The sequence below is a fragment of the Macaca mulatta genome, chromosome 10 (assembly GCF_049350105.2).
Source record: "Macaca mulatta isolate MMU2019108-1 chromosome 10, T2T-MMU8v2.0, whole genome shotgun sequence".
NCBI lineage: Eukaryota > Metazoa > Chordata > Mammalia > Primates > Cercopithecidae > Macaca > Macaca mulatta.
Genome location: NC_133415.1, coordinates 21,367,841 through 21,391,300, shown reverse-complemented (window position 1 = coordinate 21,391,300; position 23,460 = coordinate 21,367,841). Strand labels below are relative to the sequence as shown.

Here is a 23,460-nt window from a genome sequence, read left to right as displayed (position 1 = left end):
TTTGTTCAAATGCTTTGGTATTATGGACATAGTCTCAGAATCACTATTGAGTGCTAATGGTTAATAAGTTCATGAACCTTACATTTTGAACAGGGTAGTTTCTGACGCCAGAGGTTCTTGGATCAAAATTAATTGTATCTTTTAAAACTGAGAAATGCAAATATTTAGTCACAATAACATTACTGTCATTCAGTCATACTACAAGATTTTGCAAGGCAGTGTCTACATTGAATTGATTGTCCCTTAAAACTTTAGAACTAAAACCTCTGCAAGATTGTCCTTGATAATCTTTTCATGGCAATAAAAGCCCTGACGAAGAGTCAGGGCGTTGTCATCAGAGAGACTAAACGCCTGCAGACTACAACTTTCCCAGGACAAAAATATTCAAGTTTGCCTCCAAACCTCTTCAAGATATAAACTAACCATTCCAAGAAGTAGTTTTTTCATTCCTACTGTTACTCTAAATTGTCTGAGAGGCAAATATAGCTTTTTTTCTAAATTAAGATATGTTATTATTGGACTTTTGTTTAATTCTAAGCCAAAATATACCCAAACTCCCACTACATTCCTTGGAAGCCCTAGATGCTGTTGAAGTGCTCTCTTGGCCACATCTCACTCCTTTAGGAGTCAGCACTCTCCATCTGTATCCTCTTGGGGACCACGAAAGGGAAAACAGCCTCTGTGACTTCTCCAACCAGGTGGGTCAGATTAGCTTTACAGTCCACTTACAGGGAGGCTAACAAAGCTCCTCTGTGGGTGTTTGAGCACATTTTACAAAACTGCTGATGACCTCATGAGCCAAAGAAACCAGGTCTCACATTGTGGACTAAGCCTAAATATTAATACTACTTTATATTTATGTAGTGTCTTTTTTCCAAGGAACTCCAGCCTCTTTACAGACATTATGTCACTAATCCTCAAAGCATCCCTGTTTGGTACATGGCAAATATTATCCCCCTCCCTTTTTTTTTTTTTTTTACAGTGATGGAAACTTGCAAGTTGGTGATGGAACCCAGCCCCCTGGTTCTTAGTCTATGCACTATACCATAAAAAAAGTCAGACGAATACTTTTTCAAGCTATTCATTGCTTCTTGGGTGGGATTTAAGAGGATGTCTTGGCTTGTATGCATTTCAGTTTTCAGTGTCCCTAGCTTCTATGATCCTCTTTTTCTTCTTCATTGTAAGTCAAGCATGTTCAAGCATATTTATTTTCCACTGTTGCATTTATGGGAACACTAGAAGTTTGTAGCTGAAATTTGAAGTGAAAGACTTTGGTATTGAATATGTAATTTCACTTATCACTCAGAGATCCCTTATACTTCTCATAACCTAAAAGAAATTAGATTTTTTAAAAAAATTCACCATGCCAGTTTAGAGCACATTTCATTTATAGCAATCACATTTTCACCAAAACTGGGTAATGTTCAACTAAATACAACCAATTTGTATTGAATTATTAACATGTACCAGATATTGTACCAAACATTTTCAAACACATGATCTTATTTTACATATATTAATACATATGTAATATTCCATGTGAACCTGTTAGATTTAATTCTTAAGTGTATAAACACTCTCCTAGAGTAGGGCAAAGGAAAAAAAATGAGGCATTAATAGAAATATGGCCTCAGTTGCTATATCCAAAAAAAATAAAAATAAAAATAAAAGAGCTCCCTCAATTCTCTCAGTGGAAATCCCCAGTGTAAATATTTCCACAAAAGAGGAAAATGTGAGTAACTTCTAAAAATCACCAAGAGTTAGCTTCATATCCACAAAGTTAAAAAAAAAAAAAAAACTTAAAAGTTTGGTTCCTACATAATTAACAACTATACAAAGCATAAAGAAGAGAATAAAACACAGCCATATCTAAGGATGACAAATATTTCTTGATTTCACTTGGTTAGACCCTTCCTAATCAGGATTATTAAAACCAGGAATTATGAACTATAGTGGTATAGCTTGCTCGCTTGCTCGCTCTCTCTCTTTCTTTTTCTTTCTCTTTCTTTCTTTCTTTTTCTTTCTTTCTTAATTTCCTCTCCTTTTCCTTTTCCTTCCTTCCTTCCTCCCTCCCCTCCCCTCCTGCCCTCCCTCCCTGTCTCCTTCCCTCCCTTCCTTCCCTCCCTCCCTTCTTCCCTTCCTTCCCTCCCTCCCTGCCTCCTTCCCTCCCTCCCTGCCTGTCTCTCTCTCTCTCTCTCTCTCCCACCCCTTCTCTCTTTCTCTTTCTTTCTTTCTTTCTTTCCAGGGGCTTGCTCTGTCACCCAGGCTAGAATGCCATCCACAGGTCACTGCGGCTTTGACTCTCTGGGCTCCTGCGATCCTCCCACCTCAGGCTTCCAAGGAGCTGGAACTACAGTGCATGCCACCACTCCTGGCTAATATTTGTATTTTTGGTAGAGATGGGGTTTCACCATGTTGCCCAGGTTGATCTCAAACTCCTGAGCTCAAGCAGTCTGCCCAATTTGGCATCCAAAAGTGCTGGGATTACAGGCATGAGCCACCGCGTCTGACCCTGTAGTGGTAAAACTTTAGTCACAAAAATCAGTTTCACATCTCATTTAAAAATTCTTTTATGTGAACTACTGTCATGTTTTTTAAATTGGTGGACATCTGTAGCTTCGCTGAATTAGATAATGCCAGTGAAATGAGAGACAATGGGGAAAAATTAGAAAAGCTCTTCTAAATAAGGCAGAGAGTTTCAACTTTTAATCATCGAATTTTGAAAGCCCTCAGAATAAAAACGTACCATATGCCCTGCCATAATACTGTTCCACTCTGCTCTCTGGCCCAGCTAGATTCGAAATAGCCCTACATTTCTAAGTAAATAGTGCTTAATGTGAAACTGAGAAGTCCTACCACATCATGGAAAATATTTATAGGTTGGAAAATATGTATATTATGTCATACTTTAGGTATATAATCTAGCCATATTCTGTAGCATAGCTTTGCTGCAGTTTGTATTTAACAACCTTGAGTTTTTAAGAAAACATATTTGTATATTCCAAATGTTTGGTTTATCTTTCATAGGAAATATTAGCCAAAAGGAATACCCTGTATTTCAAGTAAAAACTTAGTGATAGGTTAATTTAAAAAGTGTTAGTTGAAAATGGAATGTTTGCCCTATCAGGGTTGCCATGCATGACTGACTGTGCTGATTGTGCACTGCATAATTCCAGGGATACCTAAAACATAGACAGAAATGTGAATGGCACCCCCTGGGGTTGAGCAACGCCTGGCAGCCCTGATTTTAAGTAAATAGTAAAGCTTTTGAAAATGCTCTTTTTTTTTTTTTTTTTTTTTTCTGATTCACTACTGAAGACCAGTTGTGAGCTGCAGGAGGGCTTTTATTATTTTTCCTACTTTTTTGTGTATATGCAAGGTCTTTAGTTTTTTCCTCTCCATGTTGGTTCCAAAAGACTTCCTTACTGACTGAGCTTCAGCACACTGCTCTGGCATTCTCCCAGTTCTAAGTTTTCATGAGTCAGGGAAAATGTGTGCACTCTGAAAAGAAGCTTGTCAGACATGCTCAGCCAGCCCAGGGCTAATTTATGAAGTCCCTCTCTCCATTCTTTTCCATCCACATTCTTACAGCCTACTGCTTGTATCTTTATTTAGCCCTGACTTCATCCTACCTGTGTTGGATGTTAGAGTTTGTTGTTTACATATCTGTGTTCCTTACTACCTTGAACTCTACTGCCCACCCCTGCTGTTCTGCTGCCATTGTGCCCTGCCCTTATCACCACCATAGCACTTAGCATGGTGCCTTGAATCTTCTGTTTGCCTGGCCCTCTTCTTTTACCTTTCCATTCTTTGGTTTTCTTTCATTTTCTTTAGTCAGGAGGAAAATACGTATTCTCTACATGGGGAGAATAACTGGAGGAATGGGAAGAAAGCTCACCTCCATAAAAGACCAAGAGTGGCGCTGCAGATAGGTCTGTTACTTGGTCACAACCCTCCATTTCCTCATTTACTCTTACTGTGGCCGGGCCTAGCCCAGATTTAATAAAACAACTTGAAGAGAGTGATATCATGAATTTTATACCAGTTTTAAGTTTTTAGTGATGCAGTTGATTTTGAAATGACAACAGTACAGATGGTTTTTGCAAGGATGTAAAAGAAACTGGTAACAGTGGTTGTCTTTTAGAAGGGGACTTGAATGGTTCTGGGACAGCAGAGAGAGTTTCACTATATACCTGTATATTACCTTTTGAATTGCATATTATGTAAATGTATTAGCCGTTGAAACAGATATATAAAACTAACAAAAATGGAAGCAATTAAATAACTATACTTGAACTAAATTGATGCTGTAGAAAATTCTGTTAATTACAGCAAAGTGTTTGAATATATTTTTTCAAAGCTAGATCAGGAAGAGGAGAGGTATGATTATTCTCATTTTGTGTTAGAAATTTTAAAAATGTTTCATCATTTCCTGGATAAATATGAAACTTAAGTTTAGGTGTGTGCCCCTCATGTAAAACTTATCCTTTCTCTAAACACTCAACTACTTCTCTTTAGGGGTTTTCTATTTCTCTTCAATTGAATTTAGGGTCAATTTAAAGGGAAAATCTGACTTCTTAGTGACTGTATCTTGCAACTCTGCCTCTGCCTTGTATGGAGGAACTTTACTGGGGATGCCAGAGTTCCTAAGTGTAGTCTACTTTGGTCGCTCCTTCCTGCCAGCAAGAGTAAGCAATTATGACCTGAGGTTTAGATATTGCACCAATAGAGATCTTCCCTCTTAGACAATTTTCATATCAAAGTGGTCTTTTTCTGATATTTTATGGGACCTATCTCTATAGTCATTTCTGTACTTACAGTTATGCTATGTTCCTCTCAACACCTGCTAAAGCACTTATAGAGGCTCATGTTCAAGCAAATGACCTACATAGCAAGTCTGTGAGAAGCAGGGTATTGCATTTCCAATTCTGTATCTATTATCTGTTCATCTCTTTTTTGAAGAATCAGCAAACGTATGTCAAACTTTAGTACATCTAATGACACCATCATGTCATTGCCTGTAAATTTCCTCTATTCATGCCACAAACCAAGAAACAACTTTTTCATTTTTATAATTACTTCAAGTATGCGCTTGAGCGTGTTCATGTATTTAATGTATCCACCTTTAACTACCACAGAATTCATAATTATTTACTCAGGCATTTGAAAGTAAGAAAGTAACTGACATTTTTCTATTGAAAAGCATTTAATAATATTTTAGAATATTTTATAATTTTTAAAAGCCAAATAAACATTATTTTATAAAATGTTCTTTTTTACCATTGCAAATAAAGCAAGATTGCAAGTAAAAAGATTTTTACAATAACATTTTTTATCACTTTGAAATAAAGGGGATAAAAGAGATTGAAGTAATAAACATGTTGATTATTATAACCATGTCAAGTAATAGAAAACACAATTTAAACAATAAACACATTGATATGAAACTTCACATTTTTAATTTAAGTTTGATTATATTTAATACAATTTACACATGAATACATTCTCATAGATAGTTCAAAAACTGCCAATGAGGATATTCCATACCTTTTCCTTTACATTTAAAATACACACACAGGGTGGGCATGGTGGCTCACATCTGTAGTCCCAGCACTTTGGGAGGTTGGCGTGGGCCAATAACTTGAGTCCAGCAGTTTGAGACCAGCGTGGGCAATACGGTGAAAGCCTGTCTCTACCAAAAATACAAAAATTAGCTGGGCATGGTGGTGTGTGCCTGTAGTCCCAGGTACTCGGGAAGCTGAGGTGGGAGGATTATCTGAGACGGGGAGGTCAAGGTGACAGTAAGCCATGGATGGCACCACTGCAACCCAGCCTAGGTGACAGAGCGAGACCCTGTCTCAAAATACACACACACATACACGATATGTTGTTTAATATGGCAGCCACTAGCCACATGCAGCTATTGAGCACTTGAAATGTGGCTAGTTTGAATTGAGATGTAGGTATAAAATATACGCTGGAGTGTGAGGATGTACTGCAAAAAAAGAACATAAAAATATCTCCATCATTTTAATATTCACATATTAAAATGATAGTTTTTAATATATTGGGTTAAATTAAATATTAAATTTTAATTTAATCAGCTTTTTCTTATTTTTTAAAATATGGTTCCAGTTTAAAATTATTTATTTGGTGTGTAGTTGTGTCTTGCATTCTATTTCTATTAGGCAGTACTGTATATAGGTATATACATGCAAACATTTGATTTGTGGACATCTTTTTTTTTTTTTTTCTTTTGATACAGAATCTTGCTCTGTCGCCCAGGCTGGAGTGCAGTGGCGCAATCTCAGCTCGCTGCAACCTCTGCCTCCTGGGTTCAAGCGATTCTCCTGCCTCAGCCTCTAGAGTAGCTGGGATTACAGGCACCCACCATCATGACTGGCTAATTTTCGTATTTTTGTAGAGACAGGGTTTCACCATGTTGGCCAGGCTGGTCCTGACCTCAGGTGATCTGCCCACCTCTGCCTCCCAAAGTGCTGGGATTACAGGCATGAGCCACCACGCCCGGCGATTTGTGGACATCTTAAAATCACAAATGCAATAATATTGTCCTTTTTTTAAACTTACTTTTTTCACTCAATATACGTCTTATAGATTTTTCCCTATCAGTATACTTAAATGAGCCTCATTCTTTTTAACTGTGGCATAGTAATCCTTAGTATTAAAGTGTTCTAGGTTTATTTCAAGTTTTTGATATTGATGAACATTTAAGTTTTTACTTTTTCTTAGGAACATTGCTTCAGGAATGTCCTTGAACATGACTCTTTGTGCATATATGGAAGCATTTCTCTAGGATAGATACCTAGGGGGCCAGAAGATAATTGAAGTTTTTGATTATCTGGATATAGTCCTGTTCAAAGATTGTATTACCTAAGAAAAGATGCTTATTTTTTATGGTTTCATCATTTTTATAAATCATGTGCTGATTTTCTTTTCTTTTTTTTTTTTTTTTTTTGAGACAAGGTCTCACTCTCTTGCCCAGGCCACAGTGCAGTGGCATGATCTTGGCTCACCTCAACCTCTGCCTCCTGGGTACAAGCAATCTTCTGCCACATCAGCCTCCTGAGTAGCTGGGATTACAGGCATGTGCCACCACACCCAGATAATTTTTAAAATTTTTTGTAGAGATGGGGTTTCTCCATGTTGCCCAGGCTGTTCTCAAATCACTGGGCTCAACTAATCTGCCTGCCTCAGCCTCTCAAAGTTCTGGGATTACAGGCATAAACCACCATGCTCGGCCATGTGCTGACTTCTGTTTTTCTTTTTTTTATTTTTCTTTTTGTGTTGATTTTTTATTGTGGTAAAATATACAGAATATATAAAGTGCCATTTTAACAATTTTTAAGGGTACAGTTCAGTGGCATTAAGTGTATTCACATTGTTGTGCAACTGTCACCATTATCCATTTCCAGAAGTTTTTTCATCTTCCCAAACTGAAACTATCCCCATTAAATAATAACTCCTCATCTCCCTCTCCCCATAGCACCTGGCAATCATCATTCTATTTTCTGTCTCTATGAATTTGACTAATCTATATACCTTATACAAGTGGAATTATATAATATTTGCTCTTTTTTGACTGGCTTATTTCACTTAGCATAATGTCCTCAAGGTTCATCCATGTTTGAGCATGTATCAGAATATCCTTCCTTTTAAAGCTTCCTTTTAAAATCTTCCATTGTATGTATATACCATATTTTGTTTATCCATTCATCTATTGATGGACAGGTGGGTTGTTTCTTCCTTTTGGCTATTGTGAATAACGCTGCTATGAACATGGGTGTACAAATACTTGTTCAAGTTCCTGCTTTCAGTCTTTTTGGGTATGTACCCAGCAGTGGAATTGCTGGATAATAAGGTAATTCTATTTTTAATTTTTTGAAGAATTGCCCTACTATTTTCCATAGCAGCTGCACCATTTAACATTTCTACCAGCAATGCACAAGTGTTCCAATTTCTCCACATCATCCCCAACTTGTTATTTTCTGGGTTTTTTAAAATAATAACTATTATAATGAGTATGAAGTGGTATATCTTTGTGGCTTTAATTTGCATCTCTGATGATAGTGATATTGAGCATCTTTTCATGTGCTTATTGGCTAATTGCATATCTTATTTAGAGAAATGTCTCTTCAAGTCTTTTGCCCATCTTAAACTCAGGATTTTGTTTGTTTTTTTGTTTGTTTGTATTTTAAGAGACAGGGTCTCACTATGTTGCCCAGGCTGGTCTCAAACTCCTGGGCTCAGGCGATCCTCCTGCCTCAGCCTCCTGAATAGCTGCGATTACAAGTGTGAACCACCATACCCACTAAAATCAGTGTTGTTTTGTTGTTGTTGAGTTGTAGGAATGCTTTATATATTTTGGAGATTAATCCGTTATCAGATATATGATTTGCAAATATTTTCTCTCATTCCATGGGTTGCCTCCTTGATAATAGCATTCTTTGATGCACAAAAGTTTAAATTTTGAAGTCCAATTTACCTATTTTTTCTTTTGCCTTTGTTTTTTGTGTCATATCTAAGAAATCCTTGTTAACTCCAATGTTACGAAGATTTTCCTTATATTTTCTTCTAAGGGTTTTATAGTTTTGGCTCTTAAGTTTAGGTCTTTGATCCTTTCTGAGTTAACTTTTGTGTATGATCTAAGATAAAGGTCCAACTTAATTCTTTTGCATATGGATATTCCGTTTTCTTAACAGCATTTGTTGAAAAGACTATCTTTCCTCATTGAATGTTCTTGGCACATTTGTTGAAAATCATTTGACCATATATATGAAGGTTTATTTCTGGGCTCTTTACTCTACTCCATTGGTCTATATGCCTGTCTTTATGCCAGTACCACACTGTTCTGATTACTGTAGGTTTGTAGTAAGCTTTGAAATCAGGACATGTGAAACCTCCAACTTTGTTTTTCTTATTCAAGATTGTTTTGGCCATTTGGAGATCCTTGAGATCCCACATAAATTTTAGAATGGGTTTTTCTATCTCTGTAAAAAATTTTATTGGGATTTTGACAAAGATTGTGTTGAGTCTGTAGATTGCTTTGGGTAGTATTGACATCTTAACCATATTGTCTTTCAATCTATGAATGGAGATGTCTTTCCATGGTCTCATCATTTTATACATTTTTTTTTTTACTTTTTAAAAATTATTATTATACTTTAAGTTCTAGGGTACATGTGCACAACGTGCAGGTTTGTTACATATGTATACATGTGCCATATTTGTGTGCTGCACCCATTAACTCGTCATTTACATTAGGTATATCTCCTAATGCTATCCCCATTTTATACATTTTATATATTACTTAAGAGGGTCTTCCCAATGCTAAAGTTATACATAATGTTTTCTATATTTTGTTTTACTAGATTTGTAGTTTGGGTTTATATATTTGTTTCCTTAAGTTAGCTGGGATATTTCCCCCTGTATGATAACTTTTTCCCATTTTATTGGTACCACCTGAATAGTCTGCCCTTTCCCTGCTAATTGAAATGCCACCTTTTTCATAAACTAAAGCATAGGCTTGTGTTTAGATTTTCTCTTCTATTTCACTGATCCATATATCTACTCTTGTGATATAATTTTTAATTACCTTGATTTTATAGTAGCTTTTAATATCTGGAAGGGTAACTGTTTCCCCTCATTATTCTTCTTTTTCTTTATTCCCTTTATATTTATTATTATTCTTTTTCTTTATTCTTCATTATTCTTCTTTTTCTTTATTCTCTTTATTATTATTATTCCCCTCATTCTTCTTCTTTTTTATTATTCTTTCTTTTTAAGGTTTTCCCACATATTTTCTCTTTCACATGACTATTAGAATCAGCCTAACAAGTTCCAACAGACATATTATTGGAATTTTTATTGAGATTACTTTTATTTGATGAATTAATCTTGGGAAACAACATTTTTATAATAATATGCCTTCGTGTTTTGAGGAAACATTATTTCTAGTATCTATATTCCTATTATCACCATAATCCCTAATAAAATTTCTATTTACTTGTATAATATTCAAGATTGTCATGTAGAATAGCTCTGTCCAATAGAACTTCCTGTGATAATAAAAATGTTCTGTATCTGTGATGTCAAATAGGTAGCCACTCACCACATGTGGCTATTGAGCACCAGAAATGTAGCTAATGCAACTGAGGAAGTAAATTTTAAGTTTTATTTCATTTTGATTAATTTAAATATAAATGGCCACATGTAGCTAATAGCTATCATATTAGACAGTACGGCTTTTGAATGTATGAATAACTGTGTAACTGAACACTTTTGTAAGTAGTAGAGGTAGTGTAGCAAAGAATTATTGATACCTACTGTGTGAAAGACATTGTGTAAAGCATTGCAGAGAGGCAAAAGGCCATAAAATTAATACACATGAATTCCTAAATAAAAATCCAATCCCAGGTATAGGGCAATTTGTTTACAAATATTTATGTTGTCAGAAACATTCAGTTACAAAAATGTAGTGTGGATATTCATTAGAAAGAAAGTTCATGTCAGATTAAAAGAGCAAGAGAGGGTTTGTGGATGAAGTACTGTTAGACATTGGCCTTGAAGGAATTATTCAAAATTTAAAAGAAAGAAAGTAATGGAAGATTTCTGTTTTCTTAAATCTAGAGGAAATAGAGAAGAGGGAAAAGAATGTGGTATGTTTGGAGGATTAGTTCCCTTGGTTGCTGTAATAAATTACAAGTTTGGTGGTTTAAAACAACAAAAATGTATTCTCTTACAATTCTAGAGGCCAGAAGTCCAAAAGCAGTATCAGTGGCCTGAAATCAAGATGTCAGTAGAGCCATACTCCCTCTGGGGCTCTAAGAGAAGTTCTATTCTTTGCCTCATCCAGCTTCTAGTAGCTGCTGGTATTCCTGGTCACAATAGTCTCTGACCCTATTGTCACATTTTCTTCTCTTCTGCCTGTGTTCACATCTCCCACTGCCTCTGTCTTACAAGGATACATATGACTACATTTAGGGTCCACCTGGATAATTAAGAAGAACTCTCCATTTCAAGATCCTTTATTACATCTGTAGAGACGTCCCCCTTTTATATTTTTGCCATGTAAGGTCACATTCACAGGCTCCAGAATTTAGGACATGGACATCTTTTGGGGCCTGTTTTTCAGTGTACCACAAGTATCCAATTTGCCTGGAGCTGGGGATTCCTGTGGCAGTAGGAATTATGATAACTGTCAGTCACTGAATGACTTGCACATGTGAGAGGTTATACCGAGTTCTCTATCTGTGCTATTCCATTTACTCATTACAAGAACACTGTGTAGGCATTAGGAAACAAGGGATGAATCTAAGGTGACTGTTTTCCACCTTTGATGACTGGGAAATGATGATTTACAGAAATTGTAGAGTCATGAGGAAAAATTGGTTACAAAGGAAAAACAATAAATTTGACTTTGGTTTTGTTTAGTTTGAAGTCCCAATAGGCTGTGCCCAAGGAAAGATCAACCCCAAATAGAAGCTTAAGGATGCTACAAAGAATTCTTATAGACCATTCTGTAATTTCTTACCTTGTTTTCCCCTTTGGGTTGAAGAAACAAATTTTAAGGAGCACTAAACTTGAAATCAGGAGACCTGGGTTCAAAACTTGCACTTACTAAATGTGTGAACTGGATAAGTCATTTCACTTCTCTGAGCTTCAGTTTCTACATCTGTACAAGAAGAATAAACACTCCCCCTCCCATCACACACAGTTATTGTGAGGAATAAATGACATAACATATAGAATTTTTTAGTATATAGTATGTTGTAAGCATTCAAATGTTTAATTTGAAGGTATTATGTCTTAAAGCTATGTGGATCCTAAGTAAAAGTCTACATGATTTTTACAAATCTATGATCAACTGCTTTTCCCATTGTCCAAATGACCATTTTATACTTTTACCACTTAAGTGTTTTAAGTGCCACCCAACACCAATTTACTCCCTTTCTAGGCAGATGACCTAAACTCTACTTCATAGAAATAATTAAGGCCATGAAACATAAATCATTCAACATTTTGCTCTCATATTTAAATGTTTACCTATATCGGTATCCACTTTACCTCATTCCTTTGGACCTCAGAAGAAGTAATATTCTTTCTTTTGTCCAAGTGAATACTTCTTTTGATATATGCCCTTGATGCAATTTCCTTCATCCTTAGCTCCAGATCACATAGTCAATGCCTGGTGGACATCTTCATTTGGATATCTCATTCCAACTCGGAATCTTGAAAACAGAGTCAGTTGTTTCTTCATCCATCCTTCTTACCATGTTCCTACCTCCTACTCCCTCAACTTCTATTTCCCATCTTGGTCACTGGCATTACCAGAAACTTGGGTAATTTTTGTCATGTTTTACTCCTTTCTTTCCTTTACTATACCTGTGCTTATTCCAATTAATGATCAAGTCATGGTAGGGCTCAGGTTCAGGCGTTCATTCTGTCTCTGCTGAGCCCTTTATCCTTTTAATGTTCTCCCTCTAACTTTACTGTGGCTTTTGGTCTTGCTCAGATCATTCCTTTTCTGAAGTAGCCTCATTGCTTCTCATCTTACTCCTCTTCAATCCACCCTTCACACTGCTGCCATAGGGATCTTTCTAAAACAGACCTACTCTTGGAACCCTTCGGGGTATTCCATTACAAACTCCCATTACAAAGTCCAAACTTTAAAGAATGACATTGTCTGACCTAGCCCACCACTCCCACACCCTTCCTGTTAGCCCCATTGAACTATACCCAATTCCCCAGAGGTATCCTGCTTTATATCCCTGTACCTGTACTCCTTCTGTCTAAAATATGTTATTTGCAACCCCATTTCCTAATGCTGTTTGCCTGGTGAATGTCTGCTCATCTTGCATTACTTAGTTCAAGCTTCATATCTCCTTTGAAGCCTTGCCAGGCCTCCTCAGAAAGAACTGATAAGATCTTTTTGGAACCCCTGCTGTACCCTATACATGACTCTGTCATTTCCTCTGTAACCTGTTTGTTTCCCTGTACCAGGCCTTCTTTGAGGACATGAAGTGTCTTGATCAGCTTTGTATCTTTAGTGTTTAACACAATGTCTGGCACAGAGAAGGTGCTCAAAAAACATTTGTCAAATAAGTGAATTAATTATAAAACTTTTAAAGTCATATGATACCTTAGAGAAGTGGGTAAGGGAGAACTTACGTAATAACTTTTGGAGATAAATGGAAATATCTGATTATGAGCCTAAGAAGAATACACATTTACCTCCTAAATAGAGATAGTCATGGTCCAGAACTCTGGTCACAAACTACAGAAGATAAGAAATTAATTGAATGGGCAAACCCCTCACAAGTCCCAGTAAAACATGAGACATTTCCCAGTGTGCTCTTGATGTGATTTTCTCCATCCTTAGATCCAGCTCACATAGTCAATGCCTGGTGAACATCTTCATTTGGGTATCTCACATCCAGTTCAGAAACTTATAAACAGAGTCAATTATTTCTCCATCTATCTTCCCCATCATGCTCCCACTTCCCACTCCATCAACTTCTTCTATTTGTAACCTTGGTCAATGGCGTTACCACAAACTTGGATAATTCTTGTCATGTTTTACTCCTTTCTTTCCTTTACTGTACCAACATATCAAGAAAGCTTACAGCTCCACTGGTGTTGAAGGTAAGTATTCTCTCAAAGCATTTGCTTTCTTACTGCTTATTCATCACAATGTTAGCATAAACTGCATTTATATTAACGGCATTTATTTTATAATTACTGTTGATCTCCCTTTCATTGTGCCAAAAATATAAATGTTAAGTGAATCAAAACATCAGTGATATAACTTACTTTTAGGGACATAGATCCTCTGAACCATAGAAGTCTTTGATCTGGAAACTGCCAAATCCAAAGATTCTAGACATAAACTTAACTACAAATTTATACTGGTGAGGACTGGTTTTCTCAAGAGAAAACATTTTGCCAGATCTGACTTGAAAAATAATTTTGAAGTGAGCAAAATTCACTACACTCACCCCAGGCACAAAACCTCATTATATTTCCTGGCTGCCTGGGGCTGCCCTCTCCCTTGGTTCCCCGTGCAGGTCTACCTCCTCACTCAAAACAAGTACTGTGCCCTGAACTGCCCTTTCTGTGTCACAACATATCTGTCCTTTTTCCAAAGCCTGTGAGGTTCTGCTTTTGGTAGGCTGACACTTGGAGACCACTTGGTAAATTTACTTACACTAATATCATATTGAGTAAAAATTTCAGGGGAATTTGCATTTTTAACAGGAGTATGTTGAATGCATAATACCTAACCCTGAGAGTCAATCTAATAAAGGGACATTTCCCACCATCTCATATATTTTCCATGTCTTTTCACGTTTCATTGTCTTTAAACATATTGAACTTTCTGCCTAGAATAACCTCCCCCTGCTCCCACCACCCTTTCCAGTCTGGTGAACTGCTGCTTTTCCTTCAATACTCAGCTCAATGTCTCTCTTCTAAGGAGCCTTCTCTAAATTCCCAAGCCTGAGTTGGTCACTCCCTCTTGACTTCTATAAAACTTTGTGTACTTGTCTCAATTTCTTTAATCTTTTATTCGCTCTTCACATGACTTCAAAGTGATTTCCACCCTCACCAATCCAATGCACTCAGTAAACCCCATGTGGTGAAATCAAGTGGACATATTTGAGTCCTCATCTTCCTTGCCCTCTCAGCAACACTTGACACTGTTGACTACCATCTTTTAATTTTTCCACTCCCTCTCCTTAAAACCCCCTTCCCCTGGCTTTCTCAACATTACAGTCTGCTAATCTTCTTTTATCTCTCTCTTTCTCAGTCTCCTTTGTTGGCTCATCCTCTAACTAATCTCTAGATGTTGGATTTCCTTAGGCTATGTCCTGATCTCTTTCCCTTCCCACATTCTGATCTTTCAATAAGCAAACTCTCCCACACCCATGGCATTAATTATCCTCCTTATGCTTATGACTTTCAAATTTACATCTCCAACCCAGACCTCTTTCCTGAACTTCAGACTTCTACATATAGCTACCAATTCAACGTGTCCACCTGGAGGTTTTGTAGGCACTCCAAACTCAACAGGTTCAAAACTCCCATTCTTCTCAACCTGAGAGAACAGCACCTCCATCCATGCAGTTAACCAAACTAGAAACAGGGAAGTTATTATTGACCCATCTATCTCTCTCTTACCATGATATCCAACTGGCCATCCTTCTGACTCTACCTCCCAAATATATCTCTCAATTTTAACTTTTCTCCATCTCCACTGCCATGCAAGTTACCGTCTGTGTACCACTATAACAGACTGTATCTGCTTGATGTCTCCAATACATTTCTACCCTGCAAGCAGAGTGCTCTTTGAAAATTCATTCATCAGAAAGTATTTATTGAGCTTTTACTATGTCAAGGCACTTGCTAGATGTTAGTGATACAAATGTAACCAACACATGCATGTTCCTAATCTCCTAGAACTCCACATAGTTCTATGATTGGGCGACCTAACTTATTTGGGATGGAGAGAGTTTCTCTGAGGAAATATTTTTTTTATCTGAGATCTGAAGAATGAGTAGGAATCAACTGGCAAAAAGGGAGGGCAGTGGAGGGTAAAGAACATTTTAGGCAGAAGGAACATCATGTGCAAAGGTTTAGAATCAAGAGGAAGCAAGGTATGAGAAGCAAGGTATGAGGCTAGGCAAAGCCAGGGCCTGAGGAGTCATAACTCTAACTGGGAAGTACTCAGGGGGTCTAGTAGCCCCTCAAACAGCCTGCCAAAGTAGATTAGTGCGTGGAGGTGTGAGCATTTTTCTGAGGAGAGAGTGCATAGCTTTCATCAGGGTCTGTGACACTTTCCCTCCCCTGAAAATGTAAAGAACTATGTCTGGGGTATGAAAGGCCATTTTTGGACTTTGTCCTAAAAGCAATGGATGCCATTGGAAAGTAACATGGCCAGATTGTAAAATTCATGGGCAGGAATTTTTATCTCTTTTGTTCTCTGATATGTCCCAAACACCTAGAAGAGTGCTATGCACATAGCTGACACTCAATAAATAACTGCTGAATGAATTGCCGAATGTCACTTTTGGCATTACATTGTATTGCATTATATTGTAATTGTGTACTTAATGTCTCTCCTTTACAAGGCTCAATTCTGGGAAACCATCTATGTCTCATTGATCTTTGTATTACTAGAGACATGTTTTTAGTGCCCAGCTCATCGCCTGGCTTAAAATCAGTTTCATTTATGTGTTCATTCATTCAGCCAATAATTAAAGAGCTCTACCAGATGCCAGGAACTGAGAATACAAAGATGATGCAAATATTGGGGCTGGGCGCAGTGGCTTATGCCTGTAATCCCAGCACTTTGGGAGGCCAAGGCATGCGAATCACCTGAGGTCAGGAGTTTGAGACTAGCCTGTCCAATATGGTAAAATCCTGTCTCTAATAAAAATACAAAAATAGCTGGGCATGGTGGCGGGTGGCTGTAATCCCAGCTACTTGGGAGGCTGAGGCATGAAAATTGCTTGAACCTGGGAGATGCAGGTTGCAGTGAGCTGAGATTGCACCACTATACTGTAGCCTGAGTGACAGAGTAAGACTCCATTTCAAAAAGGAAAAAAAAAAAAATGGCACTAACCTCAAGGAGTTTACATTCTGGATGGGAAGACTACTAAGTAGGCCTGATAATACTGCATAGTAAATGCTACAAAAGGGGTAAGAAAAGAACACAGCCGTGGGGGTGTCAGGGAAGCCCAGCAGGCAGAAGAAACTATGGACCTGCCCCTGGGCCAAATGAGGAAGAGAGGAGCAAAGCATGGGTGTGGGTATTAAAGGTAAAGTCCAGAGTGGGGCAAGCAGGGCCCATTAGAACTGCAAGTGGTTAAGTGTGGGGGAAGATGGATCTGCAGAAATAGGCCACGGCCATAAAGCACCTAGACTTTATTCTGAGGTCCATGGGAAGTTATTAATGGATGATTGATGAAGCAGAAGAGCGATGTGGTCAGATCTGCATATGAGACAACTTGTGCTCCAGAGTGGAGAATGGACTGGAGAAGCAGTCATAGTGGGAGTAGGGACCAGTGATTGGGAGAGATGATGTTTGCCTGCACTAAAGAAGTAATGGGAATAGAGGACAATGGATGGATTTGAGAGCTATTAAGGAGGTAGGATCAAAAGGAATTAGTGATTAATTAGATGCTAGCATAAGAATGATGGAGTACTCATGGATGATTCTGTGATTTTTAACTTGGACACCTTGGGTGAGTGAGAACAAAGATTGGGAACAGGCTTAGAGAAGCAGATGATAAATTCCAATTTGGACAGACTGCACTTGAGTTTTCTTTGGAATACCCATGTAGAGACTTTTAGTTGGCAGTTGGATACACACATAGATCTGAAGTTCAGAAGGAAGATCTAAGCTGTAAACAAAAATGTGGGGGTCTTTGCTTATGATTGGTAATTGATTCCTAAAAGCGGATGAGATCACTCAGGGAGGGTGTGGAGAATAAGGAGAAAGACAGCCAAAGACAGAACCTGGGGAGAACATTCAAGTAACAAGCATTTTTAAAGGGAGTGAATAAAGGAATAAGTGATTAAAAAGAGTCATTTAGAAGAAGGGATCCCTTCTAGAACTTCCCAAATACTGCTACTAAATCAGCTGGCTATCCTATTTGTGCTTAAGGCAAAGCCTACTTTTTGGCTTCCCAAATGGAGAATATGTTACTAAACCAAAGATGGAAAGTAGGGCAACATCATATCCAGAAAGCATATCTTCAGGGCTTTTTTCAGATACATATGTGGATACTCTACTCCTGAGGCTCTATTGGTAAACAGATCATAGTAGCCTCTTGTTAATCTGCATCAAGAAACACTTAATAATTAAAAGAGAAACACTTATAAGCTGTATGTTTAAAATATAATATGAAATGTATTAGAAGTCATTTGATGATCATCTGATGTTCAGATCATCCAGATAATCTTTCTAGCCTGCCTGATTACTGGCCCTTTGCTTGACTTGTTGGTTTTGGCGTCAAGTACACAAACTCAGCCAGTTGGAATACACCTGAAAAATGTTTCTCAAATGTTCCTTTGTGTGGATAAATTTGTTGGTTTATGTAGTTTGTATATATTATTTGTCTATGTTAAGAAGTGTCCCCTGGCTGATAACATACTTGTTTTTCAGCCCACTAATTTTCTATAAACCATTGAGAGTTCAATATTACCTTGAAATATTGAAGATATTTTGACTCACTGCAATAAAATTACAGTTCTGCAATTCATAATTAAACTTTGATTTATTTGAACAATGGAAGAAAAAGAGAACAAAACTATTAAACCATCAGGTCAACTGGTCAGTTGAGAATTTGTCCACTGATCTTCTCTTCTTTCATGTGTACCCAGATTTGATAGAGGTGAGGATAGCTTGGTTTGAATGGAAAGCATGGCCAAGCAACATATCTAGCTAACTTCTCCCAGATACTTTTTCCTACAGTCAAACCATAACAAATTCATCTCCTAGATAACAACTTAGTTTTTGTGCTTTGAGTTTTTATGTTGCTATTTCCTTTCCTTTAGAGCAGGCCATTTCAAATTTTTACATGTAAGTAAACGAGTTATTTGACTGGCTGCTCTATATATTTTCTCAGAGTTTGCATAGCTACTGTCTTAGTATAAGCCAAAAGGAATTTGTGGTTTCTGAGATCAGAAATTCAACTGCTTTATAAAACTAAAGGATGAATTAGTGCTTAAGTTAGCCATTTTGATACCCAATCTTTGTTCCTAAATGGCACTTAAATGTTTTATTGGCACTTCCACTGTTTTGTTATAATAACGTATCAGTAATAATAACATGCCTCTCCTACAAAGGACAAAAGGGGTAATTTTGGAACCTCTACTATATATTCTCACAAGTGAAAAACATAGGACATGGAAAAACCTTTCCTCCCATCTAGTGGCTGGAAAATATATAAATGTCCTCTATGTGTTTCTTGGAATTCCATGCATTAGGGATTGTTTGGCAAATTATAATATATCTAATTGTTCACCTGGTTAAGCAAAAATAAGTTCTAAAATCTTTACCAAAGCCAAACTCAATGGCAAAATATATATCTATAATGTTTCACTGACCAACTTCCCTTTCATCACTAACATACTCCTCAGTAGAAAGGTTATGTTTCTTCTTAATTCATTATTCTGAACATACGATAGAAAAGACAAGGCAGTATGTCTCTGCTACCTGAAATTGGGACTTAAATTACATTTGCCTCTAAAGCAGTCAGTGCCCCAGATCTCTCCTAGACCTTAATTGCTTCTTGTTGGCCCCACACCTTAACAAGCCTTCTCTCAAGACTTGGATGTGTTGAATTCACTAGAGAGAGCCAAGAAACTGTCTCAGGAACTGGCTGCCTCCAAGGGACCTCAGCTCCTGAAACTTGGAATACCGGACTCTGATACTGGCAGCAGGGCCTCTGTGCAGGGCCAAACCAGCCCACAGGAAAGCAGGTTTGGATCCGTTATGCAGCTTTAGGGATTAATGCTTGGTCTACCTGTCTTATATATGCCTTGTGCAGATGTCAAAATCTCTGCTGAATTGTGCCTCTCTCTGGTAATTCCCACAGATTCAAAGAATGAATTTTGTGTGCAGTCAGCAAAGTTCTGAGTACTCCAGGAAGAAGAGGAAGGTCAGTGAACCAGTGAAGGTCTTCATCCCTAACAGAAAATGAAAGCTAAATACTCTTTCTACATTTATTTTAAATTAAGTTTATTTTGTAAAAACATGCATAAACTGTCTTAGCAGGAAAGTAAATTCCTGTTACCAAAACCTTTTTCTAAATTGTTTGCTCAATTTTTTTGTCGGTTAGTAAGTGCTAAATTACTGGCCAGGTAGGACATGAGTCCACTTTGCCACAAGGAAAGAGCATCAGTAGGGCTGCCTCTGGATAGCATTACTTCAAAGCTGGGTTAGAGATGAGGCACATTTTATGTTATATTTGTAAAAGAACCACAGCAGTTATTTTGGAAAGAAACTGTTGTTCTCAAAGGAAAGAAGGATTTTTTTTTTTTTTCATAATTAAACTCTTCAGGTATTTAGGCTACTGTGAAATGTTTTGACTTGTTGTAACCTGTATACTGGAATCCCTTTCTAGCTGTACTAAAAATTCCCACAGAGTTGCATAGGATGCATGTGGAGGTGCTTATCCAGGTGTGATTTATGTGTTAACCTCAGTCACAAGGTTGATCAGCTAATTGTGGGACCAAAATGTGCCCTCCCTCAACTATGGCCCCAGGCCCTGTTCTGTTAGCCAATACGAAACAGGGAACATGCTGCAATTTGGGAGCCTGGCTCTCTTCTTAAGACCTATATTGAATATTTCCCAACAAGCACTTCAGTTTATCAGTCTGCAACCTGCAAATGATGCTATTAGTTCCCTCCTTATCCTGGAAGAATTTGGATAGACTTAATTGATGATTAGTATGAACTGAACAATAAATGACTTAAAGTGTTATTTCTATTATTTATATAACATGAGATTTAGTAACTTATAAAATGAGGTTTAGTAATTTAATTTAAAAGGATAGGACCAATAAGTTAAATGTTAAGTGTGTGACTGATGGTTAAATAAAATGAAAATACAAGACTTTTTTTTTTTTTTTGCTCATCTTTTTTCACACAGAAAGGAAAAGTTTATTTGCTACCATCAGTATTTCTCCAAATGTAAAGTGTAGTGAGAACATCAATAACTGGAGTGCTTGTTAAAATATGGATTACTAGGCCTGCCTCATTTCTACTAAATCAAACTCTCAGGTTCAGGCGCTGTGGAAAACTCTCCAGATTCTAACACACACACACACACACACACACATACACAATGGAGAACCAGTGACCTCTGACCCAGACTAAGGTAAATCTCTGTAGGAAAATCCCAGGGAGCCTGCCTGTTCAGCACTGCCCCTTGCCATATGCCAGACTCTCAGCCATTCCTGACTATCTAGGGCAGCCTACCAAACTAGGGTCTTAAATTGGACTGTAGCACTGGGGCCTGCCAACGAGGAGGAGCATTTCCCCTTCTTTTAGTGTATTAAGTGGACTCATGAAAACCTGCTCTACCACTAAAAGAAGGAGGGGAAAGGTATTGGATTTATTATATCCTTGATAGAATTGTAGACTGAGTCACTATCATTTCTTTTAAGAGAATCACATAAAGAGATTAGCTGTCTAGTAGAGGAATTAGGTTTATGTCTCTCCAGAGAGAAGGTCTAAGAACAAATTGATAAAGGCTATAGGAGATCAATTTATAAGGAGGAGCTTTTTTTTTTTTTTTTTTTTTTTTTTTTTTTTTCCCGGCATGATCTCAGCTCACTGCAACATTGACCTCCCAGGCTCAAGTGATCCTCCCACCTCAGCCTCTGGACTGGCTGGGACTACAAGCATGTGCCACCATGCCTGGCTTATTTTTGTATCTTTTGTAGACATGGGGTTTTGTCATGTTGCCCAGGCTGGTCTCAAACTCCTGACTTCAAGTAATCCACCCACCTCAGCCTCCCAAACTGCTAGGATTACAGGCATGGACCACCACACCCAGCCCAAGAGGAGCTTTTTAACTCTACAGTTGTCAGTTGTCAAAATTTTGAAATGGGCTACCTTGTGAATTAGTGGGCTTGTCTTCACTGCAGGTATTTGAACACAGAGGAGCTTCACAAAAACTCTATAAACAACTCTCAAAGCAAATTAGCACTACTGAGTAGTTAATCTGGATTTCAAAAGGAACTATTTTGCTTCAAGGGGAATTGAGCTCATAATCTATATTTGTGATTATCGTAAACTTAGCCTAAGGTTGACAGATCCTTTAAATCAAAGTCTCAAATCTGAATCTATCTAGAAAATTTCTATAGTGATTTTATTATCTCTATTAACACCTCTTTCCCCATCTGAACAGTCTTTCTCACTGCCAGTAGGTGGACTGTGTGTTTCTGAGGCAGTGTGTATGTGAGACAATAGAGAAGTTTCTGGGCCTGTGCCCTTGGCTGGGCACACAGGGAAGGAGATCTGTTATCAAGAGAATCTGAGAACTGTGAAAACGTGAACTATCTGATTTTACACAGCAGAGCTCAAATATGCAACCAGCTATCAATATTGGAGTATATTCAGTTCTATCTACTGAATGATTTATTAGAAGGAAAGAAATATTTTTTCTAGTCTATTCATTTTGGTTCTTAATTGTAATGGGATGAATAAACACAAGTGCATCAAGGAGCTGACACTTTAGTGAAAAGAATGAAAACAGGCCCCATGCTGGGATGCCTGAGCTGTTCTAGACCAGTCATTCCCTCACCCTGACTGTGCTTGGTTCATCAGTGTGATCACAAAGATCAGATGATGATAGTTGGAAACTGGGACATTATTAAATAAAAAGTTATGCAGGGGAAATTTGAATTTGGCTGTTTGGGGTTTTTCTGTCTTTACAGAAATTTGGTCTAGCTGGAAAGACATGGGTTAGGCTCATGATTGCCGCCAGCCTTTGAAGCCAGGCAGTGAAACCACACCTTCATTTCCCCTCTTGCAGGTCCCTCTGCTGTCTGGGTTCTTTCATTCTCCGGCTCACCTCTTCCAGGAAGAGGCTGGAAATGTTCATCAGTGTCAAAGTTGCTTTCACATGAGTTCAGAGTTGTGTGTGTGTTCTTAAAATTCCACTAACCATTACAGCCAACTTTAATGTATCTTAAAATTGTCAATTTATGGTTTCAAACTCAACAGTATTGGATATTTAGGGACTTCCACAGAATCTTATATTGAAATAATTCTCAGTTATAATCATCATCATTTAGAAAGAGGTCCCAAATAATAAAATGAAACTGAACACACTGTGCATGTAAGACTTAAGTCAAGATCTGCTACAATGTAGGATTCTAGATTCTGTACAAGTGAGAAAATGCCTAAATGTATTCTCTTTAGATATTTTTAGTTTGTTTAAAGGAAAAAAAGGTAATATTTTCAGTGTGACTGTGTGATTTGTGTACTGAGGTCATGGCTGAGACTTGATATAAAATTTCCAGTTTTGATAGAGGAGGAGGACACCATTGTCTTGGTTAGAAAGAAAAAAGCTTTTATTAATGGGCCCTTGGGTTATCCATTGGTGAAGTCAAGTTCCTATTTAGAAATGGCAAGACTTGAGGTACTAAGGAGCTAATCTGCTCATATAATATCCCCTTGGGTGCACAATATCTCTGCAATTAAAGTTTCACCATCTGGGAGGAGCAAACTCAGTCTTATAGTAGGTGGTGGCTCACAGGTACCACTGGCTATGTGCAGGGCTGGCGTAAACTATTCCCTTGCAACCTGGCTGGAAGTTGCACATGAGATTTGCTCAATACAGGATGTTGAGAAAGGGATTGGCCAGCGTTTCTGGTAATAGGCTGATTTACTCAGCTTCAGGGCTTTTTCCTGTGTTATAATTCCAT

The 23,460-nt window shown here is 37.7% G+C and overlaps 1 protein-coding gene across 6 annotated transcripts in view; it reads left to right on the top strand.

The window, feature by feature from the left end:
• Positions 1 to 19,827, top strand: part of HORMAD2 (HORMA domain containing 2) — a 90,246-nt gene extending 70,419 nt beyond the window's left edge. For all 6 annotated transcript variants that reach the window (XR_013399375.1, XR_013399376.1, XM_001107741.5 and 3 more), the window contains one exon: positions 19,620 to 19,827. Coding sequence is in view for 4 of the 6 variants with exons in the window: in XM_001107741.5 (XP_001107741.2) it covers positions 19,620 to 19,724 (105 nt within the window). In the remaining 2 variants the exon portion in view is untranslated. The remainder of the gene's footprint in view (positions 1 to 19,619) is intronic.
• The last annotated feature ends 3,633 nt before the right edge of the window (positions 19,828 to 23,460 follow it).